This window comes from Danio aesculapii, chromosome 17, assembly GCF_903798145.1.
Source record: "Danio aesculapii chromosome 17, fDanAes4.1, whole genome shotgun sequence".
In the NCBI taxonomy this organism is placed as follows: Eukaryota; Metazoa; Chordata; class Actinopteri; order Cypriniformes; family Danionidae; genus Danio; species Danio aesculapii.
This window is the reverse complement of record NC_079451.1, coordinates 19,607,426-19,634,184: the sequence shown is the minus strand read 5'-3', so window position 1 is coordinate 19,634,184 and position 26,759 is coordinate 19,607,426. Positions and strand designations below refer to the sequence as shown.

General features: G+C 36.8%; 1 protein-coding gene across 1 annotated transcript in view; it reads right to left on the bottom strand.

The window, feature by feature from the left end:
* Positions 1–17,606, bottom strand: part of LOC130244314 (prospero homeobox protein 1-like) — a 47,307-nt gene extending 29,701 nt beyond the window's left edge. Inside the window, 7 exon segments of the mRNA XM_056476693.1 lie at positions 9,480–9,587; positions 13,073–13,423; positions 13,426–13,601; positions 13,604–14,084; positions 14,086–14,144; positions 14,147–14,869; positions 17,388–17,606. Coding sequence (XP_056332668.1) covers positions 9,480–9,587; positions 13,073–13,423; positions 13,426–13,601; positions 13,604–14,084; positions 14,086–14,144; positions 14,147–14,801 — 1,830 coding nt within the window. The 5' untranslated portion in view covers positions 14,802–14,869; positions 17,388–17,606.
* Positions 17,607–26,759: the final 9,153 nt, after the last annotated feature.

Here is a 26,759-nt window from a genome sequence, read left to right as displayed (position 1 = left end):
CCCAACCCTAACCCCAACCTGACAGTCTACTTATAATTTAATGAGAATTAGTTGGCATGTAGTTGTAACGTAACTTAATTAAACAAACGGACCATCAAAATAAAGTGTGACCAAATTTGCTTATCATTTGCTATATTTGAAGGCTTTTATAATTGTTGATGTCATACGCTTTTACCTGGCCCTAAAAGACAATATTTAGGAGTCTTACTGGCTTTCCAGATCCTTCCAGACTGTTAAAACACACACACTTTAGTCTGTTTTACTGAAAACTAAAAAAAAAAATCAGGTATTACTAACCTCTAATCTGGTTAGCCAGTGAGACCCCTAAATGTCAGGACAACAGATAAGACATTTGTTTCTACAAGCGTGTTTACTTCACATTGTCCTTGAGGATGATGGGTAAGCAAACAAACCCGTAGCTGAGACAGATTGGTCAGGGGGGTGTTTTTCTTTCTTTCTTTTTTTTTTCCTCCACCAAGGCTTACACGGTCGGCACTGATACCGTATTTGCTGTTGTGTGCAAATGCAAACAGTTCAGGGTTGAGTAGATGAAATTATAATTGTGTCAATAGCCTGTAATGCAGCGACGGCAAATTTACATATCAAGTAGCTGACTTAATTCTGATACGCCTCAGGGTTTATTCCCTTCTTTTCCCACATTAATAATCGAGCGAAGTAAGCGATCAAGTGAAATTGAGTGAAGGAATCGGAAATAAACACACCTTGCAACAAGTACAGCTCTACACTGTAAAACCCAACAGTCAACTTTATCAAATTAAATGAGTGTAGTTAACTTAAAATGTACTGAAAGTTAATTCTACTCATTTGAAAAGAGTTTTGAACTCAGTATTGAAGGTAATGAGTTAATTAAATACCTCATTACTTCAACTTAAATGGGCTAAGTTCACAGTACTCATATAGATTAGTTTTTTTTAACTCAAATAGTTTGTTGCAATCGGTTTCCTCAAACGGTTTGAGTTGCCTTAACTTATTAGCTTTTACAGTACTCAGTTGGTTTGAGTTCTTTTCATTTATTGAGTTTTACTGTGCTCAAATTGCTTCGTTTACTCAATTGGATTAAGTTCTCAGTACTTATTAGGATTAGTTTTTCAACTTTAAATGGTTTGTTGCAATTGGTTTCCTCAAATGGTTTGAGTTACCTTAACTTTTTGAGTTTTACAGTGTGGTTAAACAGCTCAGAGCTGCTGTGTGGGAGCTATATTTGGAGAGCCTGATCCTAGATCAGTAAATACACAGTACTCCATTTGCCCTGTGTACTTGCCCCATGACCTCAGCAAATGACCTGTGCAACGGCCTTTCTGTGTGTGTGTGCGAAAGCTATGGCTGCCAAGAGTGTGAATGTACAGGACAGCTGAGTTGAATGTAGCCAAGTTAAAAGCTATAAATCCGGCGGGCTTTCTGTTGGCTGCTCTGACATGCAGCCTCCTGCCTTTTGTCATTACGGGTGTTCATCAAGCCTTCATTGCCTTTGCCTCCCCTCAAAGAGCATTAATCAAAAATCAACAGTGAGCACTTATCTATCTGTGGCCATGAGAACATGCAGGCCTCTGTTTAGATGACAGCTGAGGAGAGCGAGAGATCGAGCATGAGGAGAGAAGAAAAAAAAAAAGAGGAAGGACAAGGAACAAAGAGGGGGGAGGAGGACGAGTGTGTTTTCTGAGGGTAGATGTAATTACCGTGTAGAAACTTGTCTCCATGCTTGCAAATTTAAGATAATGACGTGAATGAGAATTCATAGCGGGGAATCCGAGTCGTTAGAAAGAGTCAGAAGCCACGATGGGCTGATAGGGTTCCCCCAAAAGGCCAGCCGAGAGCATAATTACCGCCAGGGTTCTTCTCCCATAATTCAGCAGAAAATGATTAAGTCGTCATCCCGAGGCATCAGTCTGCAGAAGTTCAAACATGTACTTAACCTATCCAGGAATTATACATTTGGCCTGTGTGTCGCCTCTGCCTTCTTTCAGCGAGAAACAGGGGGTTTGAAAAGAAGAGGGGAAAAAAAAGACCAACCAAAGAAGCAAGGCTATCTGATCTCTCGCCTGCCCCCGTTTCAATAGATGTTAAACCTATTAGGATCTACTGAACTCGAGGGGCTTCTCCTTTTTTTCGGCTTTATCTGCAGAGCGAAATGCACTGTCCAAATTTCCAGACACTGAGATAAGGACCCCCGGCCCCCGTGACGACTTACTCCAGCGCCCCCTCGCCACCCCCTTAATTCTTTTAGAATAAGAAACAAAACATTACAAAATGATAGCAGACTGCTCACTGGGGGAATGAAAATTGCTTTGACATGGAGATTAGGCTCTTCTATTGTCATAAGACATTGTCTCATATGAGTGGGGCTTGCAGAAGAGACGGATAAAAGGCGAGAAAGGGGGGAATTTTTTTTCTAGAATGGCTAGTGGATGACATAATGGAGAGCGCAGAAAAGTAAGTCCGCATGACATCGTTTGGCAGCGCTGTATAAAGGGAGATTTAAAAAGCATTGTTGCCGAATAGAAATACCAGAGATTCGGGGGACAATGGAGCCGCGTTGCTGGAACGTGACAACTCAGCAATTAAGGATCATGTCATCTGCTTGTCAAACAAAAATAACCAGCCTAGCTCTCTCTCTCTCTCTCTCTCTCTCTCTCTCTATCTCTCCTCCCTCTCTCCTCTCTCTCTCTCTCTCTCTCTCTCTCAGCTCTCAGCCACCCCATGCATGAAACAAAACCCTAAATGATATGTCGCCACATGAAAAAACAAAACAAAAAAACACTTGCAAACACATTTGATTTTCTTAGTGGGATAGAATGCCATACAAGTTGGTTTTAGAAAATTTTTTTAAAAAAAAATTATTATTTGGCCAAGTTCTGAAATCTCACAAGTAACTTTTTAAATGGTTTGAAATGTTTGGGGATGAAGTCAGCTTCCACTTTGTTTGCATTAATAATAATAATAATAATAATAATATAATAATAATAATAATAATGCACGATATTGGAAAATCTGATATTGTGAGATTTTATTTTGATTAATATTGCAATGTAAATATAGTTTTACAAGATAGATTAAATAGTTGGAATAGCACTACTACTTCGAGTACAGAAATTGAATAATCACAATGTAAAAAAATGCTTTGTCTTGTTTCTAGTCCAGATATTTAAAAATTCTTAATAAAGTGAAATGATCTGCCAGTGGAGTAAAATAATATTGTTTTTGCTTTGAAATATAGATATTTGTACTAGAAATAAGAAAAAAGGTAAGAAATTTTTTTGTTGCATAAATTATATAAAGTTCATATAAATACAGAAATATATACAATTTTGTAGCTCCTGGTCATTGACGACTCTACATATTTTGCGATGTGACTATTGCGAATGTGCACTTTGCGAAATCAATGCTAAAACGATGTATTGTGCAGCCCTAATAATAATAATGATAATTAATTCTAATAAATTATTTGACTTTAAATTTGAAGTAGAAAAAACTGAAATGGTTTAGTAAAACATGCTTTTTTTATTTATTCTATTTACATTCTTTGTTGGATCTTTACTTTTTTTTGACACGATGGTGTGCAAAAGTAAATTTAGACTTAATACCAAATAGCTATTTTTGTTAATCTACAATACAGGTTATAACTATAGATTGATAACTATAGATTGATGTATATTTATTCATTTTTATTCATTTATTTATATTTATTTACAGTGCTCAGTATAATTAAGTACACCCCATTTTGAAAATGAATTTTTCTCCATTTCTCAGTGAATATAGGCTGTATTTTGGTGCATTTAAACAGATTTATTAAACAGATATGTTTAATAAAATAATATTTTAGTCACCAATCATATCTAGAAATTGAAAGATAATACAATTAAATTCAAGCAAAATATTGCAAAAATAAATCACAACCTACAAAATTATAACCTTCAATTCAATTCTTTTGCTTCTCTGATTTTTCCTCCTTTTAAATGTGTATTTAATTTTTTCTATAACATATAAATTTGGCTGTACTAGTTTTTGGACCGTTATCATAAGTTATTTGTTAGATGAGCTCCAGATTTGGCTTCAGTACTGACTAATCTGATGTATATGCACAAATATAATATTGTATAGCTTCCTATTAAAAATCTGAATTTAAAAGATAGATGTGAGGGGGGGTGTACTTATATATGCTGAGCATTGTATATTGATTCACTTGCTCACTTGATACTTCACTTACTCAATCATTTTTTATATTGTTGCAATCTTTCAGCACTCTCACTATAGTTTCATCCAATCCATGTTTCTGCTTCTAATATCCAGCGCTGCTCGAAGAAACGCCAAACCTCAAGCCCTCCCACGGTGCACCTCATCCTGTTATTCACCAAACCTTACATATCCACTGAGCACGCTCAAAAGATTCATAAAACAAATCATCCTGATGCCTGTAATGTGTCCGGGCAGCGGTTGACTCAGAGAACAAGTGCGTTTCACACAGTCTTGCTCACGGGCCTGTGAAAGATTATTCCTCTGGTGACAGAGATCCGCTCTTTCCAAGACACCGGGGGAAGACTTGACCTGTCACTCCGCACGTTTCCTCTGTTAGCCATGGACAATACGGGCTTTCACACACGCCTGGTGGGGACGCTACTTATACGGGGGTCTGTGCATTTTAAGTCTCCCCCTCCCCGAACACAGCATGCACTTAGATTGAGAATCTGGGAAAAGTGGAGCTCTATAAGGGGGAAGTAAGCTAAGTGCCTTGGTAGGTTATTTGATATTCAGCTGTTAATGGTACATGGTATGCTGTATGTTTAAAGGCAGCCTGGTGACAAAGCCGGAGCGGCTAAAATAATGTCCCTGACCCACGGCTGACCTTACTGGAGCTGTCCGGCTGAAACGTATACGCCTCGACCCTTATGGAGTGACATAACCCCCTGCTCATGCTTGCTTTGACTGCTCATAATCAGTGTCACACCATCTTCCTGCTAATACTCCTCTTAACCCTTGACCCTCTCTCGTTTAGCCCTCAAGGCTACTGTAGGCAGGCCAGCCGACCACCTCTGCATGCGTTATGTGAATATGCCGTATGGGATTTATGCTGATTAATCTGCACAGAAATAGAAGTGGCGAGAGATAACGTACGCTCTATAAAGAAATGCTGGGATATTTTAACTTAATTTTGGGTCAAATATGGACATACATTTGAGCCAATTGCTGGGTTAAAAATTTTATTAAAAAAAACAAAAAAAAAACAGGTGTGTTTGTTCATCCCAAGAGGGTAACACTGTATAATAACTGCACACTATGAATTTTCTATTAAGCATTAGCAAATAGTGAATTCATTATCTGTTAAGCATTAACTCTACATTAATAGAAGTTAGTAAGCAGTTTATAACTGCAGCTACAAATGCAGTAATCTTGATTTATAAGCACGTGTAAAATGTGTTTAATGATTGTATTTTCATACTATTGTCAATGATTATTTTTTATGACTTATTTAAGTATTACATTATTCACAAACCAGTTATTTAAGAATAGCTGGTGCTATTTTAAGATCATTCTAAATGCATAAGTAAATGATTAATAAACTATTCAAATTAACATTCATAAATCTTACTAATAGTTCATTTGTATGTTAATAAATACTTTAAGTCAAGTCAACTTCATCCAGTTTTGTGACCTAATCTGAAGTTAGTGACTGTTTATGCTTTATAAATCCCTTATAAATGAAAAATAAAGACTTGGTTATATTCTAAACATGAGAAAAAAGGGAAATAAACGACTTTATTAATTTCTATTAATTTGAACACACACAAAAGAAACTGTATCATCAATAAATCTTTGCATCTTAACTAAAATCAAGTTACTTGCTAAATAATTTTGAAATGTTGTATCAAAATATATTGTTAAAATTAATATATTGTTTATATTATATATATATATATATATATATATATATATAATATATATATATATATATATATATATATATATATATATATATATATATATATATATATATATATATATATATATATATATATATATATATATATATTTTTTTTTTTTTTTTTATTCAATTGTATTTATTGTTAATTGTATTTTGACTCTCTTGTTATTTGGGAATGTTTTAAGTTTACAGTAACTTTATTTTTTAGATAAAATTACAAACATTTATTGTTCATTGCCTTTATTTGTCATTTATAAGGGATTTACAAAGCATAAATAGTCCTCACTTTAGATTAGGTCACAAAACTGCATGAAGTTGAGTTAATAAAGCATTTATTAACATATATAGCGACCAATACTTTATGCCTGAATAATAAAATATATAAATGTTGGTTTGAATAGTTTACTAACTCATTCTAAATTATTCTAAAAGCCACCAACTAAATAACGCAATACTGAATTTAGTAATGAACAATTATTAAGCAATTTGTAATAAATAATCCGTACTAATGAATAATTAATAAATTATGAAAATATAATTACTAAGCACATTATAAATGTGCGTGTCAAAAATACAGCATTTGTAGATGTATTTATAAACTGCCTAATAACGCCTATTAATGTAGAGTTAATGCTTAACAGATAATGAATGAACTATTTGCTAATGCTTAATAAATGATTCACAGTGTGTAGTTATTGTGAAGTGTTAACAAAGATGGGCAATAAATAAAAACAAAAACTACAGTAAACTAAACTAACAGCAGTCCCTGAAAAACGAAGTGAACTAATTTATTAATTAGCAAAAATTAATAATAGTTTTCAAAATTCATAAGCACTCATTCTGTGTTGAAAAAATCTAAAGTTTTACCTAATCATCAGTCAAGCAGAATGATTATATACAAAAAAACATATTCTCCTTACTTCCTTTGCCAAAAATGTAAACTATGCAAGTTTAACTACATATATAGTTTGATCTTTAACATAAAAAAATTACATTTTTATTTTTTATTTGCTGTATTAGTATGTTTTTTTGTTCAAATATTTATTTTATGTTTATTACTAAGAGGTTTGCAAAAAATGTAATCTAATCTGCTTTCCTTTGGTCGACACTGGAAGTGTTCTGTTAACTCTGTTAATCTACAGTTACTAAGACCGAAGCTAAAAATATATAAAAGTAAAACAAAAATGTGTTCACAAAATAAAAACTTAACTAAAACTAACAAAACAATTAATGAAATAAATACTTCACTGAAATATTCCAAATAAAAACTCATTTAAAATGCTAAACTGTGCTCCACTTGACAATAAACTTAGTTAAAACAAACTCACTGTAGTTTTACACTAAATCACATTATCGCGACCGTACTGAGTGTGACAAATATGACAAGAGATCAAGGAACAAATGTGAAAAAGAGATGTTGAGGAGGGACGAAGGTATTATCCATTACATAAGAAGTCAGATCACTGTTTCCTGTTGCTTTCCTGTGAAGGGCAGTGACATTAATCTCTTTATGACCACTGGCTCACTCTGTGTGGTCATACGTAGGAAATGTTCTCACTTACTTCTGCACTACCTGTAAGAAGAAGCTTCCTCTTCCTTACAGAATAACAATCTATCGTCACCATCACAATCCTTCTGATTATTTGATTAGGACTAGGATTTGATTATTCAAATCCTTTTGGACTCACCCTTTTAGCTTTCATTCATTATTATTATTATTATTAATATTATTACATTTATATACAAGTAAAGAAATAGGCTGTACATTTAAGCATTTTAAAACAATTATTTAATGAAACATTTAAAAATATAAATTAAAAAACATGATTATTTACCATCTTTTAACTTTTAAGCTTTCTGTTTTTAATTCTTTTGGTCTTCAACTTTATAATAAAAGTATTTTTTTGAGTTATTATGAAATATTTTGAATTGATTATATTTATCTTAACATTCTTGGTTATATTTTATTATATAATTCATACAATGTGGCATCTACTGCATAGAGTTTATTTTAGAGCAATAAGAAAGTGAAATGTGATTATTATTATTGTTGTTGTCATTTTTGTACTAAATCTTCTCGCTTGATGTTATACAATTAAAAACAGTGACATTCTTAGTCTATATTTTGTTTTATTAAAAAAAGATTCAATTAGGCCATTAAATAGTCACTCTAGTACAAAGGCAGAAGGTCTTTTTTTTAATCATCCGATTACAGACAATTTAAGCAAAACAGTTGTCAAATCAACCTATTTCCCACAGTCATTATTTCCTATTTAGATCCCATCATTATGGTGCCTAAACGTCTTTAATCACTAATTCCTGTAACTTTCGTGGGCTTATACAGCCGTAATTAGTCAGTAATTTATGCTTTAATTCCCTTACATACATACTAGTTGATCCAACAAACACATGCCACCCATTGTTCCCTTCTGCTTAAGCAGCCCTGAAAAACCATCTCTCCCAGGACACTGACCTTGTTTCGGGAAATGTTAATTTAATGTGTACAGAATTTTCACAGCCTTGTCTGAAGGGGAATTGTAATTGGGCCGTCTTTAATTTAAGGCTTTGATTAACTTTCTGTTCAGTGGTTTAAAATTAGGGAGCGAAATATATGAATCGGGGGAAGTGTTAAAGTTGTCTTCAAAAAAAAAAAAGTTTAAAAAGCTATGAATATATGAAGCTATGAAAATGAATCTCTACGAATATATCAGCTTTCTCTAATAATGCCATTTTCTAAATATACAATGATATAACTTTCAGTCGGAGCATAAGCGCTGCGAGCGAGCGCTGAATGGCAGCGTGTTCTCATGAGTATTAAGCTGCTGGCAGATTTAGATGGATGCAACAGAAGCATGTGTGTGAGGATGAGGTGGTCACCCTGGACCCGGCACAGGGGCAGCTGGGAGTGAGAGGACCCTGCTCTCCTCATTTAAATAATGTGGCCTGAATCTGTCACATTATTTCTCCTCCGTATGCTCCCTGTATGACGCATCAACAACAAATTAAGTTGTAAATAAAAGACAATCGGTGCCATTGTTTTGTTTGTGTTGTTGTGCTCCATTTTGTTTGTTGTCTCCCTCCTCCTCCTCCCCGTCCCCTCCCGCTTTCGTTTGTTCGTTTCTGCCCGAACCTCTAATTTTCTCAGCTCTTATCACCCTCTGCCTCCCACTTCCACACATGATGGGAACTCTTGGAAATGACCGTCCCGACAAGTTAACAGAAACAGAGACTAGTTGTCTGTGCTCGCAAACCAGCAGTGAGTGAAGTGACAGAACGTGAATGTTTTTAATAAAAGCGAAAGTGAGTAAAAGGGAAAGTGGGACTTGTGCAGTGTTGTTCTCTTGAAGGAGATTAAGGCCAGTTATTTTAATTGGGGGGAGGTGGAGGGTGTGTGTGTGTGTGTGTGTGTGTGTGTGTGTGTGTGGTGTGTGTGTGTGAGTGGGTGGGGGGGGAGAGAGCTGGCCGTCTGTTTGGGACCCATCTGGACTAGTGGGACAGCGCTACTTCACACGACATAGTTAACGGTCAACGGCAAGCTCACCTTCACGTCTGAGAAGAACATCTTCAGCATGTTGGAGCTGGGGTAGCGTGTGTAGAAGAACATCAGCTTGGCCTTTTTCAGATGGTTCGGCGAAAGCCCCTCTTGGATGTGAAATTTGTAAGGTGAAGGAAAAAAATTGTAAAGACATATAGACATGAAACAAAACAAATATGCGCTTTTATATAATATTAGATATGATGATAAAAAACCAGAATATACCACCCTTACATATATTTACTGCAGGGATAATAATTACACCGATAATTATTTCCATTTTCTGACGACTTCATCCTAACACCTACAGAGCCCCAGTCAATGTAGCATCTCGAGTCAATAAACGTCTGCTTATCCCAATAAAAACGCTATTTATCTGGAGGTGGCACTGCCCTTTAGATTGGTAAACAGAGGGCAGCTGAGGGGGGTCCCAGGAGAGACCGTGGCTAACCAGAGCCATCTACCCATTACAATTAGCCCCAACCCCCAACCCTCCACCCTGAGCCTCCTGGCACGGCCCCCGCTCTGCCAGTTAGGCCGGCTTTAGCCACATCTGCGCTCCAGACTGGCCCAGCCATTTCCTCTGCAAATTAACGGCTTTATAATTTATCAAAATGAAGATGCATGTGGGGCTAAATCAATGGGCCCCCACAAGGTCAATTAAGAGGCTCACCCAGCGCTCGCCCACCCCCCTTTTCTATAAAGCATGGCACCGTCATGGCAGTGCCGCACAGAGTCTGTTATGTAAAGCACCAAGTTACCGAAGCAACAATACATTTATCTACATGTAAGAATGGCTAAAATTGACTGTCGGTGCTATTTGAGCCTCTCTAATAATGGTGTGTATGTAGATTGACGTGCTCCTTCTGCCAAGAGAGGAGGAGAGGAGGAGAACCCTAGGTGACCTCCATTAGGCTGATAGGGAAGACCAAAAGAGCATTACTCTCTTTCCTACCATCTGTCATAATGCATACAGCAAATAACAGCAGTGAATGACAGCGCGGGAGGGAGAAAGAGAGAGAGTTAAGCTGTCTTTTTCACAACAAGTCAGATTTTTCAAGGACCTAAAGGCTCATTTAAAAACCAAGAGTAGGGAGAAGCCCAAAAAGTGCACCTTCGTAAAATAAAGTGAATAATAGAGTCTGGAAAAAGAGCCCCGGTAAACGCCTTCACCGTTTTTTCTTTTATCATTATATTTCGAGAGATTAATCACATCGAGATGCTCTTTAATCTAATGGGCGTCGCACTTTGGAAGCGTTCGCAGTTGCCACTGTTCAATCTCTTCGCAGTATTTACAGAGCGACGATCATATCAGTTCATTCTGCCCTGTCTCTGCTCTGTTAACAGCATTCATAAATCCCAGGTATCTCATTACTCAGTGCCATTAACATTCAAGACATTGACTTTTAAATAAAACAAACAGTCGCAGATCTTGGGAACAATTGTGCGAGGACGACTCGACAGGGCTTGACTCACATTTCCTACAAGTAGACCTGGCTTCCAAGAAAAATACTGGCGTTTCTAGGATACGTAAATATGCGAAACGACAAAATAGATCGAGTAAACACCGGCCCACTGAGTGTGTAAGACAACCCGGTACATAGTCAACATGAATGAAGGACATAATGCAAACATGAATATGAAGTATTTCAGGGGAGGAGAAAAATGGGGCAGCTGTGGTTTATAGCCAAATGAGATACTACATAAACAACACCGCCATAGATGCACTGCATCATTAGGCTTTTTTAGGGCTGGTTTTGTATTAAGCATGTTGCATGTAAGGGAGACAATAACTAGTGAAATGTGATCCTGCGGCCAGGTGTAAGGAGAGAAAGGAGGCAAAAAGGACATAGGGATGCTAAATCCATAAATTAATGCTAGACATCTGTTCAGCAATATGAAAGATTAGAGCAACAAATGTACTACAGCTGAGACTTCAGCTCTTGCTTAGAGGAGGAAATAAATAGGAAGCATTTTCAGATTGTTGGCTCGGGGGGAAAAAAATCTAACTTTGATGACAATCTTTTGACATAAATCAGAAAGGACTCAAATTTTGTCATTCCACCAGCAGAGTGATTTTGAAATCGAGAAGGTCTTTTATTAAACCACTTTGGCAAACCGAGTTTGAAAAGTGATCTGAGCAATGTCTTCATAGCGCGTTTTCTTTGCTTCGCTTTAATTGATGAAACCTGAATCTACGTGCAATAGCTGCCTCAGCACTTGAGCATTGAGCTAGCGCAACCATGAACCTCTGTCCTCGTCTACTATATTAGACATGCAAACTGGCTTCACCTGCCGCCCACCCCCCACCCCATTCTTACAACAGCCCTGTGCCAGAGCTGTTCGGTCTCTCTATATGCAAATGATGGGGGAAACTGAACAAGGCTATTTTTCTTGAGATGCAAAGAGAGCACGTGACAAGGAAGATCATGCTGGCCATGGCTGAAGATAATTGGCTGCTTGTTTCTTCTAGAATTTGAATAGAAATTCATATTTGATTAAACACCCTATTTTGCAAATATTGAGATGTTGTTGTTCAGGTCCCAACTGTGCAGGTGTGCAAGTACACTTAGAGAAATAATAGACTCTTACATGAGCTGAAGAGTGCTTACTTGGGGAATTATCTTTGCGTTTTTAGAATGGATCGCTTGCTCATTCTTTTGTGTAATCATTTATTTTATTAAACTATTTAACCTTTAATCTTAAACTTCAAAAGTTACTCTTAAAATAAATATATATATTTTTTATGTCACATTTGGTGTTGTTCGTTTTGACTTGCATTCAAAGCTTATCAAAGATCTAGTAGCCATTTGGCAAAAGGTTAAAAAGAGGGAAAGGGATGAAAGAAAAGCAGCTACCTGCAAACACCTGTTCACACCAGAGAAACAGGATGAAAAGAAAAGACCCACTGCCAGGCAACAGCTATCAGTGCACTTTTACCTAAAGCAAGCTGGCGATGTTCACAAGAAATACGCTTTGTTGTGTTCTGAGATCACATGTTGTGTTAAAAAGCTATTTTTAATTTATTAAATTATGAAGCTCAACAGTATTGGGACATTTTTACCCTTGCTGCGTTCACTTGAAGCTGAATGAGAACCAGTCCTCCGAAATTAAGCTTTCCTCCACTGACAGAAATCTTTTACCATTCTTCTAACACAACTTTCTAGGGCCTCTAAGCAAAGGATCCCACTTGTCCTTTTACTTCCTGGCTTTGAAATATGATTTGCTTTGAGCATTTATGTACAAAGTCTTGCATGTGCTGTGATGAAAGAGGAGGTTTTATTGTGAGTCTCCCTGTGATAGTGTGAGAACAGAGAAGATGGGAGGTATCTTAGCCACGGCGGGGCCTTTCAAGCACTTCTCCATATAGCGCACACTTAAAAGCCTCCGTCCACCGAAGTTCTTTTTAATCTGCACTACTAGAGGAACACTGCTTTTTGAATGTGGCAATTAATGGAGATTCATTAAAATTAAGTTTATATCTTTCAAGATGTGTTTGTCATTCGTAGGGCATTCAAGCTGCACTCACACTAAAAGCGTTTCATCTATCTAAAGAAATGAAAATACAACATTGAAACATTTTGTTTGAAAAAGGATATTGTACTTCCTGAATATGGAGAGATGTCTGACATGTCCTGAAGGTCTCCGCATTCTGACTTGATGAGGGACAAGGACAAGCCTTCATTCCCTGGGTGTGTTGGTGAGATGGAACGATGGTGGCTGAGGTGGTTAGACGACATCTTGGTCCGTAGGCTGGTGGTCTCTCTGGACAGATCCAGAGACTCAGGAGAAGACCTATCCTTTCCTGGGTAAGGCCCTGTTGGGGCACCTAAAGGGCTTTGGAAAGGGTAGCCCATTAGAGGAAGGGGGAAAGGATGGCGGAAAGAGGGAGGACTAAAGCCCATTGTAGAAGATAAAGGTGGGGGGTGCAGAGAGGGATGGTGGTGGTGACCCCAGGTGTGGGAAGAGACCCAGTCTGATCTGAAGAGTTCTTTCTCACCACCAAAGGCAGGGCCTCTGTTTGGTCGTTTGAGTTGGGCACCTGCATACTAGCAAAAGTGTCCAGGGGATTAGGAATGATGACATCACCAAAACATTGCAAGCGCTGGTTGGCAGTATGGAAATTGGGGTTTCTCCATTGACTGCGAAACGATCAGGGGATTCCATGTGCAGGGGTGGGAAAACCTGAGGAACTGGGCGTGGAGGCTTGGCAAAGACCTTCACCACAGTGTCCACTACCTGGGACATTGCTGTATTGAGCTCTTGTTTTAGCGTTTCTGCCAGCTGTTTGCCCTCTGCATGCATGGAGGTTGGTCCCTGGCTCTTTCCTCTTGACCCATCACGCTTGGGTTTGTCCCCCTCCATCATGCTCTGCTCCCGAATAAGTGCGCGTGCTCGATCCAAAAAGTGCCCCGGATCCAGGTCAGACATTTCGTTGTCGGAACGATCTGGGACAGAGTCGTGGGCACGATTGTCCATTCCATCAGAGCGCATGCTGTCTTCAGAGAGGTTACCATCTTCATCGTTTTCAGAGTCAGTGCTGTCATAAATCTGGTAGAACTTCTCTTGCAGTTGCCGGAGCTGCTTCTGCATGTCCTCCAGCTGTAGTTTGAAGTTGCCGCCGTTCTTCGTGTTTCTGTTCTTTGCGTGCAGAGACGAGCTGCTGAAACTCTGCTGCTGCTGCTGTGGCAGTTTCTGTTTGCGCTTGTTTTCCCGGTAGTTCTCACGAGGACTCGGGGGCTGCGCTGCCCCCTCACGGTCGTTATCTCCTGCTCGAAGTGTGACGCTGGGAGAATGGCTCATCCCACGGATGATGTTCTCCACCCGGGCTCGTTTGGCCCTTAGATGCTCATCTGTTAGCCTCTCCATCTCAAATTGGGTCATGGAGGGCCTGCTGAATGGTGAAAGGCACTCCTGAGGGCTGCCCCGTGAGGAGTTGCTGCAAGCATCCTCCTGCTGGATCTCTGAGCCGGTACTCGAGAGGCCACTTCCCTGGAAATTAGGCTCACTGCCTCCATTTTTGGTCAAATTGTTTTTCAGAAGCTGAGATATGATGGTTGCCCCTGGAAAGGGCATGACAGCGTCTTCATAAGAGTTTGCTCTCTTCAACAGCTTGCGAAGCACGTTGGACTTCTCACCGTCTGCGTGCTGCACCACTGAACACTCAACATCCTGATCGGAACCGTGGGGATTCATGGCACTAAGAAAGGTTGCTTTTGCGCGGGTAAAAACCACAGATGCTTGCCCAACAGTCCTCTTCACTCCTATGTCAACTCTTCTTCTCTTGGTTTGTCTGCTTAAGAGGGATGTGCTGTCATGGTCAGGCATCACTGGAACTGTTATTGTGCCATCTTCGAAAGCCTGTCAGCTGGGCACAGCTCGAGAACCCTGGGAACCTGGCCAGAAAGAAAGGACTGATGAATAATTTTCTTTATATGTCTCCAAGTTTCTTGTGCCCAATTCTAAATGCTATTTGAACAGGCTAATGTCTTAGACAACATCACACAAGGATTAAAAATTCTTGAAATGTTGGGCCTACAGTATTTTAAATAAAACTGACAAAAAGCTTATAGCTTAAAATACATATATTAAAGCCAGTTACAAAGTTGTCATTTGAACATTTTTCAAATAATCTACAAAAAGACTGCATGCCAACAGTCTAATTCTCATGTAAGACCCCATTTAAAAATCAAACTGCTGTGTTTAGCTAAACATATCCTGCCACTATTGTGCTCACACAGCCAACTTGCAGGCTTTGTTCACTTTGGTAAGTGTATATGTACCATTTGCCAAAGAAACAGCTACAGTTGATATTTGCAAAGACCTAGCAAATAAAGACACTTATTATCTTTGAAAGATTAACTGCCTTTTATATTCCCACGTAATTAAAAAATTATAATACAACAAGTATAATACACCACACGAATTACATTCAGGGTTAATGAATTGAATTCAAGTATAAATCCTTTTTGTGTGTAATGCAGTGTAATAAACGCTAATTGCACGTTTTGCAAGTTTGTTGACGGAGATCGGCCAACGTTATTTGTCTAATCTCAAATTACATTTTAAAAAGTTTGAGCTCCCCATGCACATTAGAAAAAAAAACTTATATATAGCTTTGCTCATTGGGAATGTAACGCACATTAAAAAGGCACATCATCTCACACATGACTAAAGTGCACAGCTTTGCTAAGCACGTATTAATTAACGCAACTACTTCTCCACAACATACAAATCTAAATGTTATAGATAAAATATACGTGTAATAATATAATGTGACAGTGTATTTATTATGATCAGTACGGCTACATGATAAACGTTCGTTATTTTAATAAAAAAAAATTATATTCTGAGACATGCACCTTGTAAGACATAACTTTAGTTGTTATTCAAGACGCACCGACTGAGATTGTCCGGAGTTTACATTTAGGATATAAAATACCAGCAAAAACTTTGCTTTAGCTGTCTCTAAATATAGATATCTGACAAATCATGACAACATGGCAACAAAATCTGTTCGTTTTGGATGTCTTTCAACCTCATACGGACACTGCGTCCTATGCGCACCTCTTCTCGCCAAATATTTAAAGCCGTTCAGCTTAAAGCCGAAAAAAGTTAACAAAGAAAGAACATTAAACTAATTCAATCACGCTCATGTGAACACACAAATCGGATAACGCAGTTGATGTGTTAAATAGCCTAAACATGTATGTGCCACCAGCAAGTTCTCGAAAATAGTAGTTTTAAACATTTAAAAACCCAAGGACCCTCACTCAGCCAACTCAAAGACCCCTGAAAGGCATTAAAACTACTAAAAAAACTTTTCTTCAGAAACATTTAAAATTATTTTAAAATTCTGTCAGTTAAGAAATTTCAGATTAGTTACGACAAATCATAAAAATCTTGGAAAATTATATGATTATTTAGATATTTTCTCCAGCAAACCCTGATCGCATGCACTGACGCACTGATAGGAGCACAGTGATGCACTGATCATCAAACCAAAAATATTTGATCAACAACCACGTGCGTGACATTCATTTTGACAATAAAATAGACTTTACGGATATGTCGGCAAATCTTTCCTAAACATATGAATCGTATGTGCACGTAAACTGGAGCTTTGATGTCTACTATCTGACTTTCACGTCATGAAACGATGATGATGATGATGATGATGATGAAGAAACGCGTCAAGCTAGAGTGGCAGTGAAAGTGAGATGCTAAGTATAAGCTTACGTTTATAAAAATAAAGGTTGATCAACGGTAGCACCTTAGATTCAGCAAAAGCCATGTTCTTATCAAGGCGCTTTTTTTTGTATTGAGATAAAAAAAGTTCTTGTTAGACATTATAGGTTCTCAAGTTCACTGTTGTTGTCCCTCGGCTCTTTAAAGCACTACAGCAAGGCGTTCAAAAAAATTAAAGAATGAAAAGCAGCATAATAGTTCTTTGTAACACTTAAAAGATTCTCCGGTGACATCTGGAACCTTTTTTCTATTTGATTCTTTTCAAGCGAAAGCGTCTATGTAAATGACGAGGACATTTGTTATTGGCATAAAACAACAGACGACTGACACCAAAAATGTAAAATAATAAAGATGCGGAAAGTGCACGCACGGTGTACATCCGAGAAGAGAGCGACTGTCCTATTACGAGGAATGAACGGCAAGTTCAGAACTGAGCGTACATGTTTCGCGTCGCCTCTCCAAAGTCTACAAGCAATATTACAAGTGCGTATTTATACTTACTTTACGGAAAACATTAAGATGTTATCCCTCCGAAATGGCACGAATTTAAGGTAAAGTTAAAACAACCGCAACCCGAAGACAGTGAAGGATAAAGCGGTACAGCGCATCAAATGGAAAGTCATCAGAACAAAACTCAGCGCGAGCGCAAATGACAAGGTTACTTACTCTGAAGATGAGAGCGAATTGAGCTTCTTCGCGATAGTGTAAGAGAAAATACAGAGGGTTGTTCGCCCCGTGATGAATATTGTAATTTCTCGGGACAAGCGAGAGCGAAGAGAGTGAGATAGAGAAAGAGCTCTTGTGCGCCGCTCCTCTCTCTGCATGAAAACTGTATGTCTCAGCGCACGCTGCCAGGAGGAGGCTGAGAGCGCGCTCGCACCAACAAGATTCACTTTAAGACGCGGCTGAAGGAAGCAGGAAGACGGCGCGTCATAATCATTGTGATGTAACGCTCGCACCTACCAATAAGAACAGTCCGCTGGATTTAGAGGAATACAAACAAGTGAAGTTGAAGACTCCGCTCGAGCACAAACGAATGATACGGAAACCTATGTGGGATATCTGTAAGGATATGCACTTTTTTAAACAATACGTTCTCTGTGCGGATTTTGTTAAAACAGCTATCTACATTATGTTAAAGTTGTTTATGCTCATTGAAATGTATACATTATGTGGATGCATGTTTAGCATGATGCTTTTGAAAAAATATAAATATTAATGTGTAATATTAGGTGCACTTATTATTATTATTTCCTCAGAGAAATACAATTGAATTTTATAACTACTTTTGCATCATTTCTATATTCTGTCATCAACTAATGTATAATAGCGAATAGTATATTTTATCACCACGTTTAAAAATAAGACAAAACTCACAACATTCGTAAAATGTGGTATTCAGGCCCCGAGAAATGACCGCAGCCTCGACCTCGTGCGTGCCGGGGTCCGTGAAAATAGTTTCGCTTGCCAAGGTTGTCTTTGAGCTATGTGCTTCTTTCTACTTAAGACCTTGTTCTTACTTTAGATCCCTCCTCCTAACCTCCACAGTCAACAGATGAAGGAATACGCGGATGCTTTGATATGTTCTTACTAATTGCTGTTTAGTTTAACAGACTTCTTCTTGCAGTTATAAAACCGTAGGATTACCTCAAAATGCATTCTTTAAAAATTAAGACACATGCTTTGTGATCAGTTTTTAAGACAGCTTTATACATTTAAAACAACAACATCTAAATACTTAATATTTGATTGTAAATATCTGCTACAGAAAAGAGTGTATTGGTGTTGCCTTTCCTGCAAAGTTTGATTTTCACCGAACACTTAGACTGTTGATGCGCAGCGCATGCCAACATTATCAATTATCTTGCGTTACTGTCAGTCTTGTTCATAGATTTTAACCACAACGCTAACATAAAGTTATGCGCTATAGAAGAAAAAAGGCATAGGATTATTTAGACGCATTATTTAGAGAGCCATTAGCCAATCAAATGATGATTTCTCACCATCCTATCAGGTGCTTCAGCATGTAAGCAGATTTCCCAAAGCCTTAACCTACTTTTCTGTAGTCGATTTTACTGTTCATTGTTGAAATTAAATTGTATTCAAAACGTCGCATTTTACTCATTTTCTGTCATAAATGTAAAAGTTTTACCCTTTTAATTTTTTTGTAGTCAAAGCCACCTCTTCTTGTGTTCTTGTAGCTGCTCTTTGAACGAAATGTGATGTGATCCTATTATGGTGTCTGGAATATATTTATTTATACAAATCAAATTTAAATATATTATCCAGCGTGTGAAATAAATCGTGTACTTCATGTGTTACCAGACGTATTTAATTATGGTATTCTAAAAAAACGGTATTGAAAAATCATCCAAGCACATTTCAGTGGTCTCATTCATTCCAAAGCATGTTTGGGCTGTCAGAGCAAATGACAGCAGCGCAGCTGTTTGACCTATTAATGAGATTATTACTGTAACCCTGTTGATCTGAATTCTTTTACATATTTGGGTTAGAAAAAATCAACTCCAAATTTATTCAAAACAAAACTTGTCAGCATCAATGATGATTATTATTATTACTTTTATTATTATTATTATTATTATTATTATTATTATTATTATTATTATTATTATTATCTAATATTAACCACCGATTGTATTATACATTTTAAGGTGATTGTTACATATTTAAATAACATTCATCCCTTGAGATTTTACCTGATGGTGAGCATTTTTTCCGACAGTGTTCCTCCTTTACGCATTGAATGGAAAACATGTTTTGTTATTCGTAACTACGAAAAAGGGGAAAATAACTTTTCTTTAAGTTTAGAATAGGATTCACTCTCACAGCAACAAGCTCTTTTCTTTTCCTTAAATGAGGACAAAAGGAAAGGCGTGCTGTTCAGTCAGTTTCCATGTCGCAAGCAAATGTTATTGTGAGTGAATAAACGACTGGGAAGGCAGGATTTTTGCAGCAGTGAATTTCTTTTCCAAAACAGGTGTTCCAACTTATTTTGTTAGCATCTTTCCCAAAGGCACGCTCGGAGTGCGAGCTTAGTGGAAAAATACATGACAACATTAAAGCAGTGGTGTTTGGAGAAGGAAAACGCCTCTTAGGTGTAGAGGAAACCTGTTTATTAACACCGCCACCTCTGATCTCTCTGTCACCTTTCTGCTGGACACTCACTCTCTAAATGTCTTAGACTCGCTTGCACTTCATCAGGGATAACGGCTAAACACTTCAATATAAAACCGAACATCATGGTTAATATTAGATGTCTGCGTAAACGGACTCATTTAATTTTAAGCGTCAGTATATAGCAGTCATTGCCATTACAAAAACGGAACTATTGTTGTATTAAACTGCTGGCAGAGAAGAAAATATAATTAAGTGACAAAAAGGTCTTGAAAAATATGTAAACCAAACTTTATCCCAGCAAAAGCTTTCTAACCCGCCGTCAATTTGAAAAGACAATTGCTCACCTGCTCTTCCACAGTCCTTTTTTCCACTCAGCCCTCAGAGATTACGAGAAAGCTGGCGTTAAAGATATTCGCCACCTATTATTAATTTTTATTTATATCACACGTGTATTTGTTTTGTATTTGTGACAGCACATGAGTTAGCCTAAATTCCGATAGTATTGCAACTTATTTGCTTTTGCGCGTCTGACTTTCAGTACCAACTGTCTTGCTTCCACACAACTCTGGGTAACCAGCTTCTTCTCTCTTTACAGACCACATCTCTATATAATGCAAATTATTTCAATGACTTTCAGCAGAGTGGATTTTTAAAGCACTTTTCTGTTAAAATGTTCTCAATTCATTTGGTTAAAGTTCGTCTCACGTAATCCGAATTGTCTTTTGGCGCCCCTAGCGTAGATACGGATACAGAAACTTGGAGCAACTTCAAGAATGTTTTAAACAAATTTCAAACTACTAACAGCTTTGAAAATTAAAAAAAGAATTAGATAAATAAATAATAATGATAACAATAATAAATTCGATTAATTATAACAGCTACATGTGTTTTCTGATGTGTAGGCTACACTGATACCGACAGCAATGAAACAGCAGTTGCTATGGTTACATCTTCACCTAATGGCGAATTCGGTTCTCAAGCGTTTACATTTACAGACTCTAATTTGTCATTTACTTTTTGAGGTTAAAGGTACATTATTTAAAAGGCTGTTGAAGTTTATCACTTTTATGTTGATATACTGTACACTGACAACGGTCTCTGTTGCTATTGTTACATCTGCACCTGAAGCCGAATATTGTTCACAAGTGTTTACATTTGCACACTCTTATTCAAAATCAGACTTTTAAAGTTAATAAAACTATTTTAAAATGGTGTTGAAAAAAAAAGATAAAATAAGTTGATGTACACTCCAGTAGGCTACTGACAGTCATCGAACAGCTACAACAATGGTTGAATTCACCTAAATGCGATTTCATTTCGAGAGGGTTTACCTTTGTGCATCTTGTTTAGTCAAGTTTGTGAGCTTAACAATACCTTGTTTAAACTTGAAATGCATAAAAGCATAATCCAATTAATACATAAATACCAAAATCACCATTTGAATCGTAAATTTGAGTAATTTGTTCAAACTGTTAATAATGTAAATGACTTTTAGTGTCGACTTTATTTTATGTAATTATTGGATATGGACATTATGCCTACATATAATAGGAATTTGCTTTTAAACCAGAAACAGGTTCAACCTCACAATGACTTATTTACTTTATATGAACTACAGAAAATAAAAAAAGCAAGCAAGCAATCAAAAAAAAAAATAAAATAAAATAAAAAATAAATAAATAAATAAAAAAAATTGTTTAAAGAAATTTTGAAAACACCCTCCTTTCCCCAATTCTAATCATGTTTTTTTCTAGTATTTGATTAGTAATCAGGTTGAATGACATGTAAACTTGAGTAGGCTGAATATTTATCTGTTTATGTAATTATTATAGAATGTAAACCTACAAATAATGGGTCTTTGATTTCAAACCTGAAACAAGTTCAGCCACACAATGACTTATTTCTATCACTTTTCATAGGGGGTGTATTTTAACAGAATTACACAGCCGATTTTATTTATTTTTTTAAAAGCACCTCAACCATTTTTTTTTTTTTTTTGTGACAACATGGCACTATTGAGGGTAGTTTTTTTCTAAAGGCCATCCGGAAACACAGCTGACACAGAGGTGCATTTCTATCCTATTTAATGTGCTTTGCTCAGGATAAGTTCAAACTGTGGTTTTTCCTAGATGTGTCAGTTATACATAGTAAGCTCCCGCGGTTTGCATAACTGACTGAGAGAGGGTTTGTATAACTTTAATCCATCCCGCAGTTAGAGCATGCATTATTCAAAGGACCCAAAGTTGATAGCCCCAAATAAATTAGCATTCAGATGCAATATCAACAAACAAGGCGAAAAAAAGAAATCAACTGGGCTTCATATGTCACTTCTGTGGATTACAGATGTCCTGGGGGCTACTGGTAAAGAGAGGATCAGTGGGATAGACTGCCAACAGATAAACAGTATCTAATGCTGTGTGGACACTGACATTGCCCTTTCATGCTGATCTGTGACCTGCTACCTGAACCCTAGCATGAGACCCCAAAGGAGAAATGAACTTTAAAAAAAACAAACAAAAGTCCTATAAGTACAGTTGAAGTCAAAAGTACTAGCTCACTTGTGAAATTTAAATAATAAAAAAAAACTTCACAAGTGTTGTTCAACAAAAATTTTTTTCAACAAATTAAAAATACTAAATTTTTAAAAACTAATTTCTAATAACATTAATTTTGTCTTTGTCATGGTAACAGTGCATACATTTACTTCAGATACTAGTATTCAGCTCAAAGTGCAATTTATAGGCTTAACTAGCTTAACTACACATTATAAAAAAATCCGTAATTTTATGTTTTTTAACCTTAAAAAAACCCCAGTAAAATAACAGTCGTTAAACTACAGAAATTTACCGTAGAATAACGACCGTTAAATTACAGAAATTTCTTTATATTTAAAATTCTTGTAAATTCAGCTGGGGGTGCCGGAAAAAAAAGTAAAATAAAGGATAATAAATTACAGAAGTTTACCGTAGCATAACGGCCGTTAAATTACAGAAATTTACTGTAGAATAACGGACGTTTAATTACAGAAATGTCTTTAATTTTATATTTCTGGTAAATTCAGCTGGGGTTCCGAAATAATAGACGTTAAATTACAGAAATTTCTTTAAAATTAAATTTCTGGTAAATTTCTGTAATTTAACATCTGTTATTCTATAATAAATTTCTGTAATTTATCGGCCGTTATTCTTGAATAAATCTCTGTAATTTAATGTCTGTTATTCAATGGGTAATTTCTGTAATTACAGCAGTTTTTCTATGATAAATTTCTTTAATTTAACGATAGTTATTCTACAATAAGTTTCTGTAATTTAACGTCTGTTACAGTAAATTCTGTAATTTAACAGCCGGTATTTTACAATAAATTTCTGTAATTTAACGTCTGTTATTCTACAATAAATTTCTGTAATTTAACCTCCGTTATTCTACAGTAAGTTTCTGTAATTTAATGTCTGTTATTCTATGGTAAATTTCTGTAATTTAACAGCTGTTATTCTACGATAAATTTCTCTAATTTAACGGCTGTTATTTTCCCTTTTTTTCCACCACCCCAGCTGCTGGAAAAAACACAAAATTAGGATTTTTTTTTACAATGTAGGCAAGTTAGGATAGTTATTGGATCTTAATTAAATCTTAATGGGGCAAATTATATTGACCTTAACATTTAAATTGACCTTTAGAGGAAAAAATATTATAGGTAATACTGAGAATATTTTAGTCTTTTAAACATTGGAAATATTCAAAAAAAGAAGACAGTTTTAAAGGAAGGTTATTATTTAGGTTTAACTCTACATGTACTCATTTTACACATCTTTGACCAGTCTCTATGAGCAATATTGGTTTCTTTGTCTCTAGTTGTAAAGCACTGCATAATTGTAATATTAGTCTTGTTCCATAATATTCTACCACGTCTCCGTGCCGAACAGATAATATCCCGCACCTTACTAATCACACTAAATTGAAAGGCCATATGAGGCAAAGAGAATAGAAGGGGAGAGATGTAATAAGACTAGATTAGGGGTGGCAGCACACAAGAATAGATATAAAAAGGGGAATATTACTGCACTGTAGATGCTGTTGTGCACAAATTCAGTCAGCTTCCAGGGGCCATCAAGATTCAGGGAGTAGCTATTATTCTACACATTAGCGCGGGCTAGCTAAAAGCTCTTATGCTTGAAGGGGTCTTGGAGGTCTTCAGGAAAAAGGATGTGGCACTAAGAGTGGGCAGTGTTTAAGAGACCCCTGGTACTCTGCGAAAATGGGAGGCTCTCGATGTGACAATGTGACATGCCGGATTCATTTACAAGACTGGCGGAGCAGGGAATCGAATATGGTATTGGGACATGGAAACGATGTTATGACATGTAACCATTACCGTCACGAAGAACGGAAAAAAATAAGGAGGGAAAACAACAGAAAAGAAGATGTGAGGTAACTAAATAGAACAGCTTTTTGAATATAACGCAAGATATTCTCTCAAATGTGACCCAAGTAAGTTCTGGACTCTTATGGGACAGATGAACCTCAGTCTGTGCTATCAGATACTGGCTTAATTCTACACGATTATACTTCATGTTTACCAAAAGCGTCCCTGGTAAACACTAACAATAATGCTGCTTCGTGCCATGGACAGAGTGAAGCTTAATGCAAACATGTTCTAGGTTGAAAGGTCAGGTTTCTTCAGCTAAAAAAAAGGGATAGTAGGATTGAGAGAAAGAGAGAGAGATAGAGATATTTATTAAATTGGCAATTTGAATATTAAAAATCGCTTTATGGTGGATATGGATATAATGAACGAGATTGCAAAGAAAACCATATGCTCCTGCACTCATGGTATTAAAAAAATCCATAGATACGGTGGAATAAAACGCTGTTGGTGGGACCTGAGCACTAATTCGGATCATTAGATTTTGAATGGCAAGCTCTTGTTTGATTCAGTTCTTGCCTCCAGTTGCAATTCATAATTTGATTCGGTGAACGGAGATTTATTTTTTAATGCTATTGGTATCAGTTTGCATTCCTGAAAATACATTTCATCCATATTTCGAATAAAAATCAAAGTCTTTAAAATAATTGCCTGATTAATGCTAGATATTGCCTTCGAAAATGTGTGCCTTCTAAAGTAAAAAGATGTATTTGATGATAGAAAATAGAAAATCTAATGAACTGAATACGCCCTGAAATAATGGCATCTATTTATAGGGATGTCCAGATCCGATCATGTGATCGGAAATTGGGCCCGATCACGCAGTTCAGATTCGATCGAATCAGACGTTACCTCCCGTAAAGGACTCGAATATATATGTATGTATATTATTTTTTATCACAGCAGCATGACATCATTTTGTTGCAGAGACGCTATTGGTTAAATTCCAGCAAAGTAAAACACGGAAGCAGCTTGAAGCGGAAAGCGCGAGTATGTCTGCGGTCTGGAGGTATTATAAAGTTAATGACGACAACATCGCCAAAGCAAAACTGTGAGATATGTAAACTTGGGATTGCCTGCCGGGTGTTTTAAGTTGAGGTGTGTTTGTTTTATATTAGATTTTTTTATACATATATATTTACTGTTGCACTAAAGTCCAAAGTGAAGAATTTATGTTATTTACATGTTATATTAATTAATTTATTGTCCTGGCTACCTCACAGAAGTGCTGTGTTTGTTAACAGAGTTGTTTGAATGTTAAAATAAGGTTGAATTCAATAAAAAACAAGGAACATCCTGGATCTGTTCTTCGCTTTTCTTTATTGTTTTTTTTTATGTATTATAGAAGTATCGGATCAGGTTTTGGTATCGGTAGATACTCATAATCAAATGACTCGAGGGCAAAAAAAACAAAAAAACAGAACGGGACATCCCTATCTATTTACAGTATGTGTATATATAGTGTTTAATATATATACACCATTAACAATTCCTGTAGAATTTACAGTAACTTACTGGTAGCAGTTTGCCAGTAACTTACTGTAAAATAAACACTGTTACTATATTATATAGCACCATTTATCTTACTGTATATGTATTTACAGAATTGTATGTATATCTTTGCTGTAATATATATTGTAATTTCACGATGCAAACCCTTAAAATACAGTAACATACTGCATAACTGTGCTATAGTAAAATGCAGTTCATTTTACAGTTAAATACTGTGTAATTTATAAATATCGTAACAGTGTATGGATACCAAACCCTAGTATCCATAAATGCTTCAGTCAAGTATTGCCAGTTAAACTATTTCAAAGAACATTACTTTTTTTAAGTGATTATTAACACATCCCATGCTTTTTCCTCTCTGTCTGTCTCAAGGCAGTTCCAAAACAACTCAGGAAGACTTTTAAAATGAATTCATTTGTGCATCCTCTTAAAACAATCCAATCTTAAACCAGTTGCTCATTCCATAGCGCCCATATGTATTTATTCATCTCTCCGCTGTGTTATTCCCCCTCTTACATTCACTGCCGAGGTCTTAAACTTAACACGTAATTACACAATGGTGAGCCCTGCCTGTGATAAGCTTTTTGAATGAATGAGTAGCCGCTGAGACTAAATTGCTCTCGCTCTCCTGCTCCCTCCTGTCGCCGTCTGGCGTCAGGTCAGGGTTGAGGCGAGTTGGCAGTGCGGAGAGGACCAGGCCTGGCCCGTGCCTCAGTGCTGCGGGACCCTACCCAGACTGCACGGCACCCTCTGGCCTTCACAATGAATAGAGGTCTTCAGACACCAGTGCACTGAACTGAGGCAGCCCTTTTCAGCAAACAATCCTATCTGCTTCCTCTCCACTCCAGTCCTCCTGCAACTTCACTCAACTCGTCCAGTTTGTCAGGGGGCTTATTTTTGTTGTTTATTCCATGTGTTCAGGAGGAAAGAAAAAAAAAAAAAGAAGAAGAGCTAGAATGCTGGAA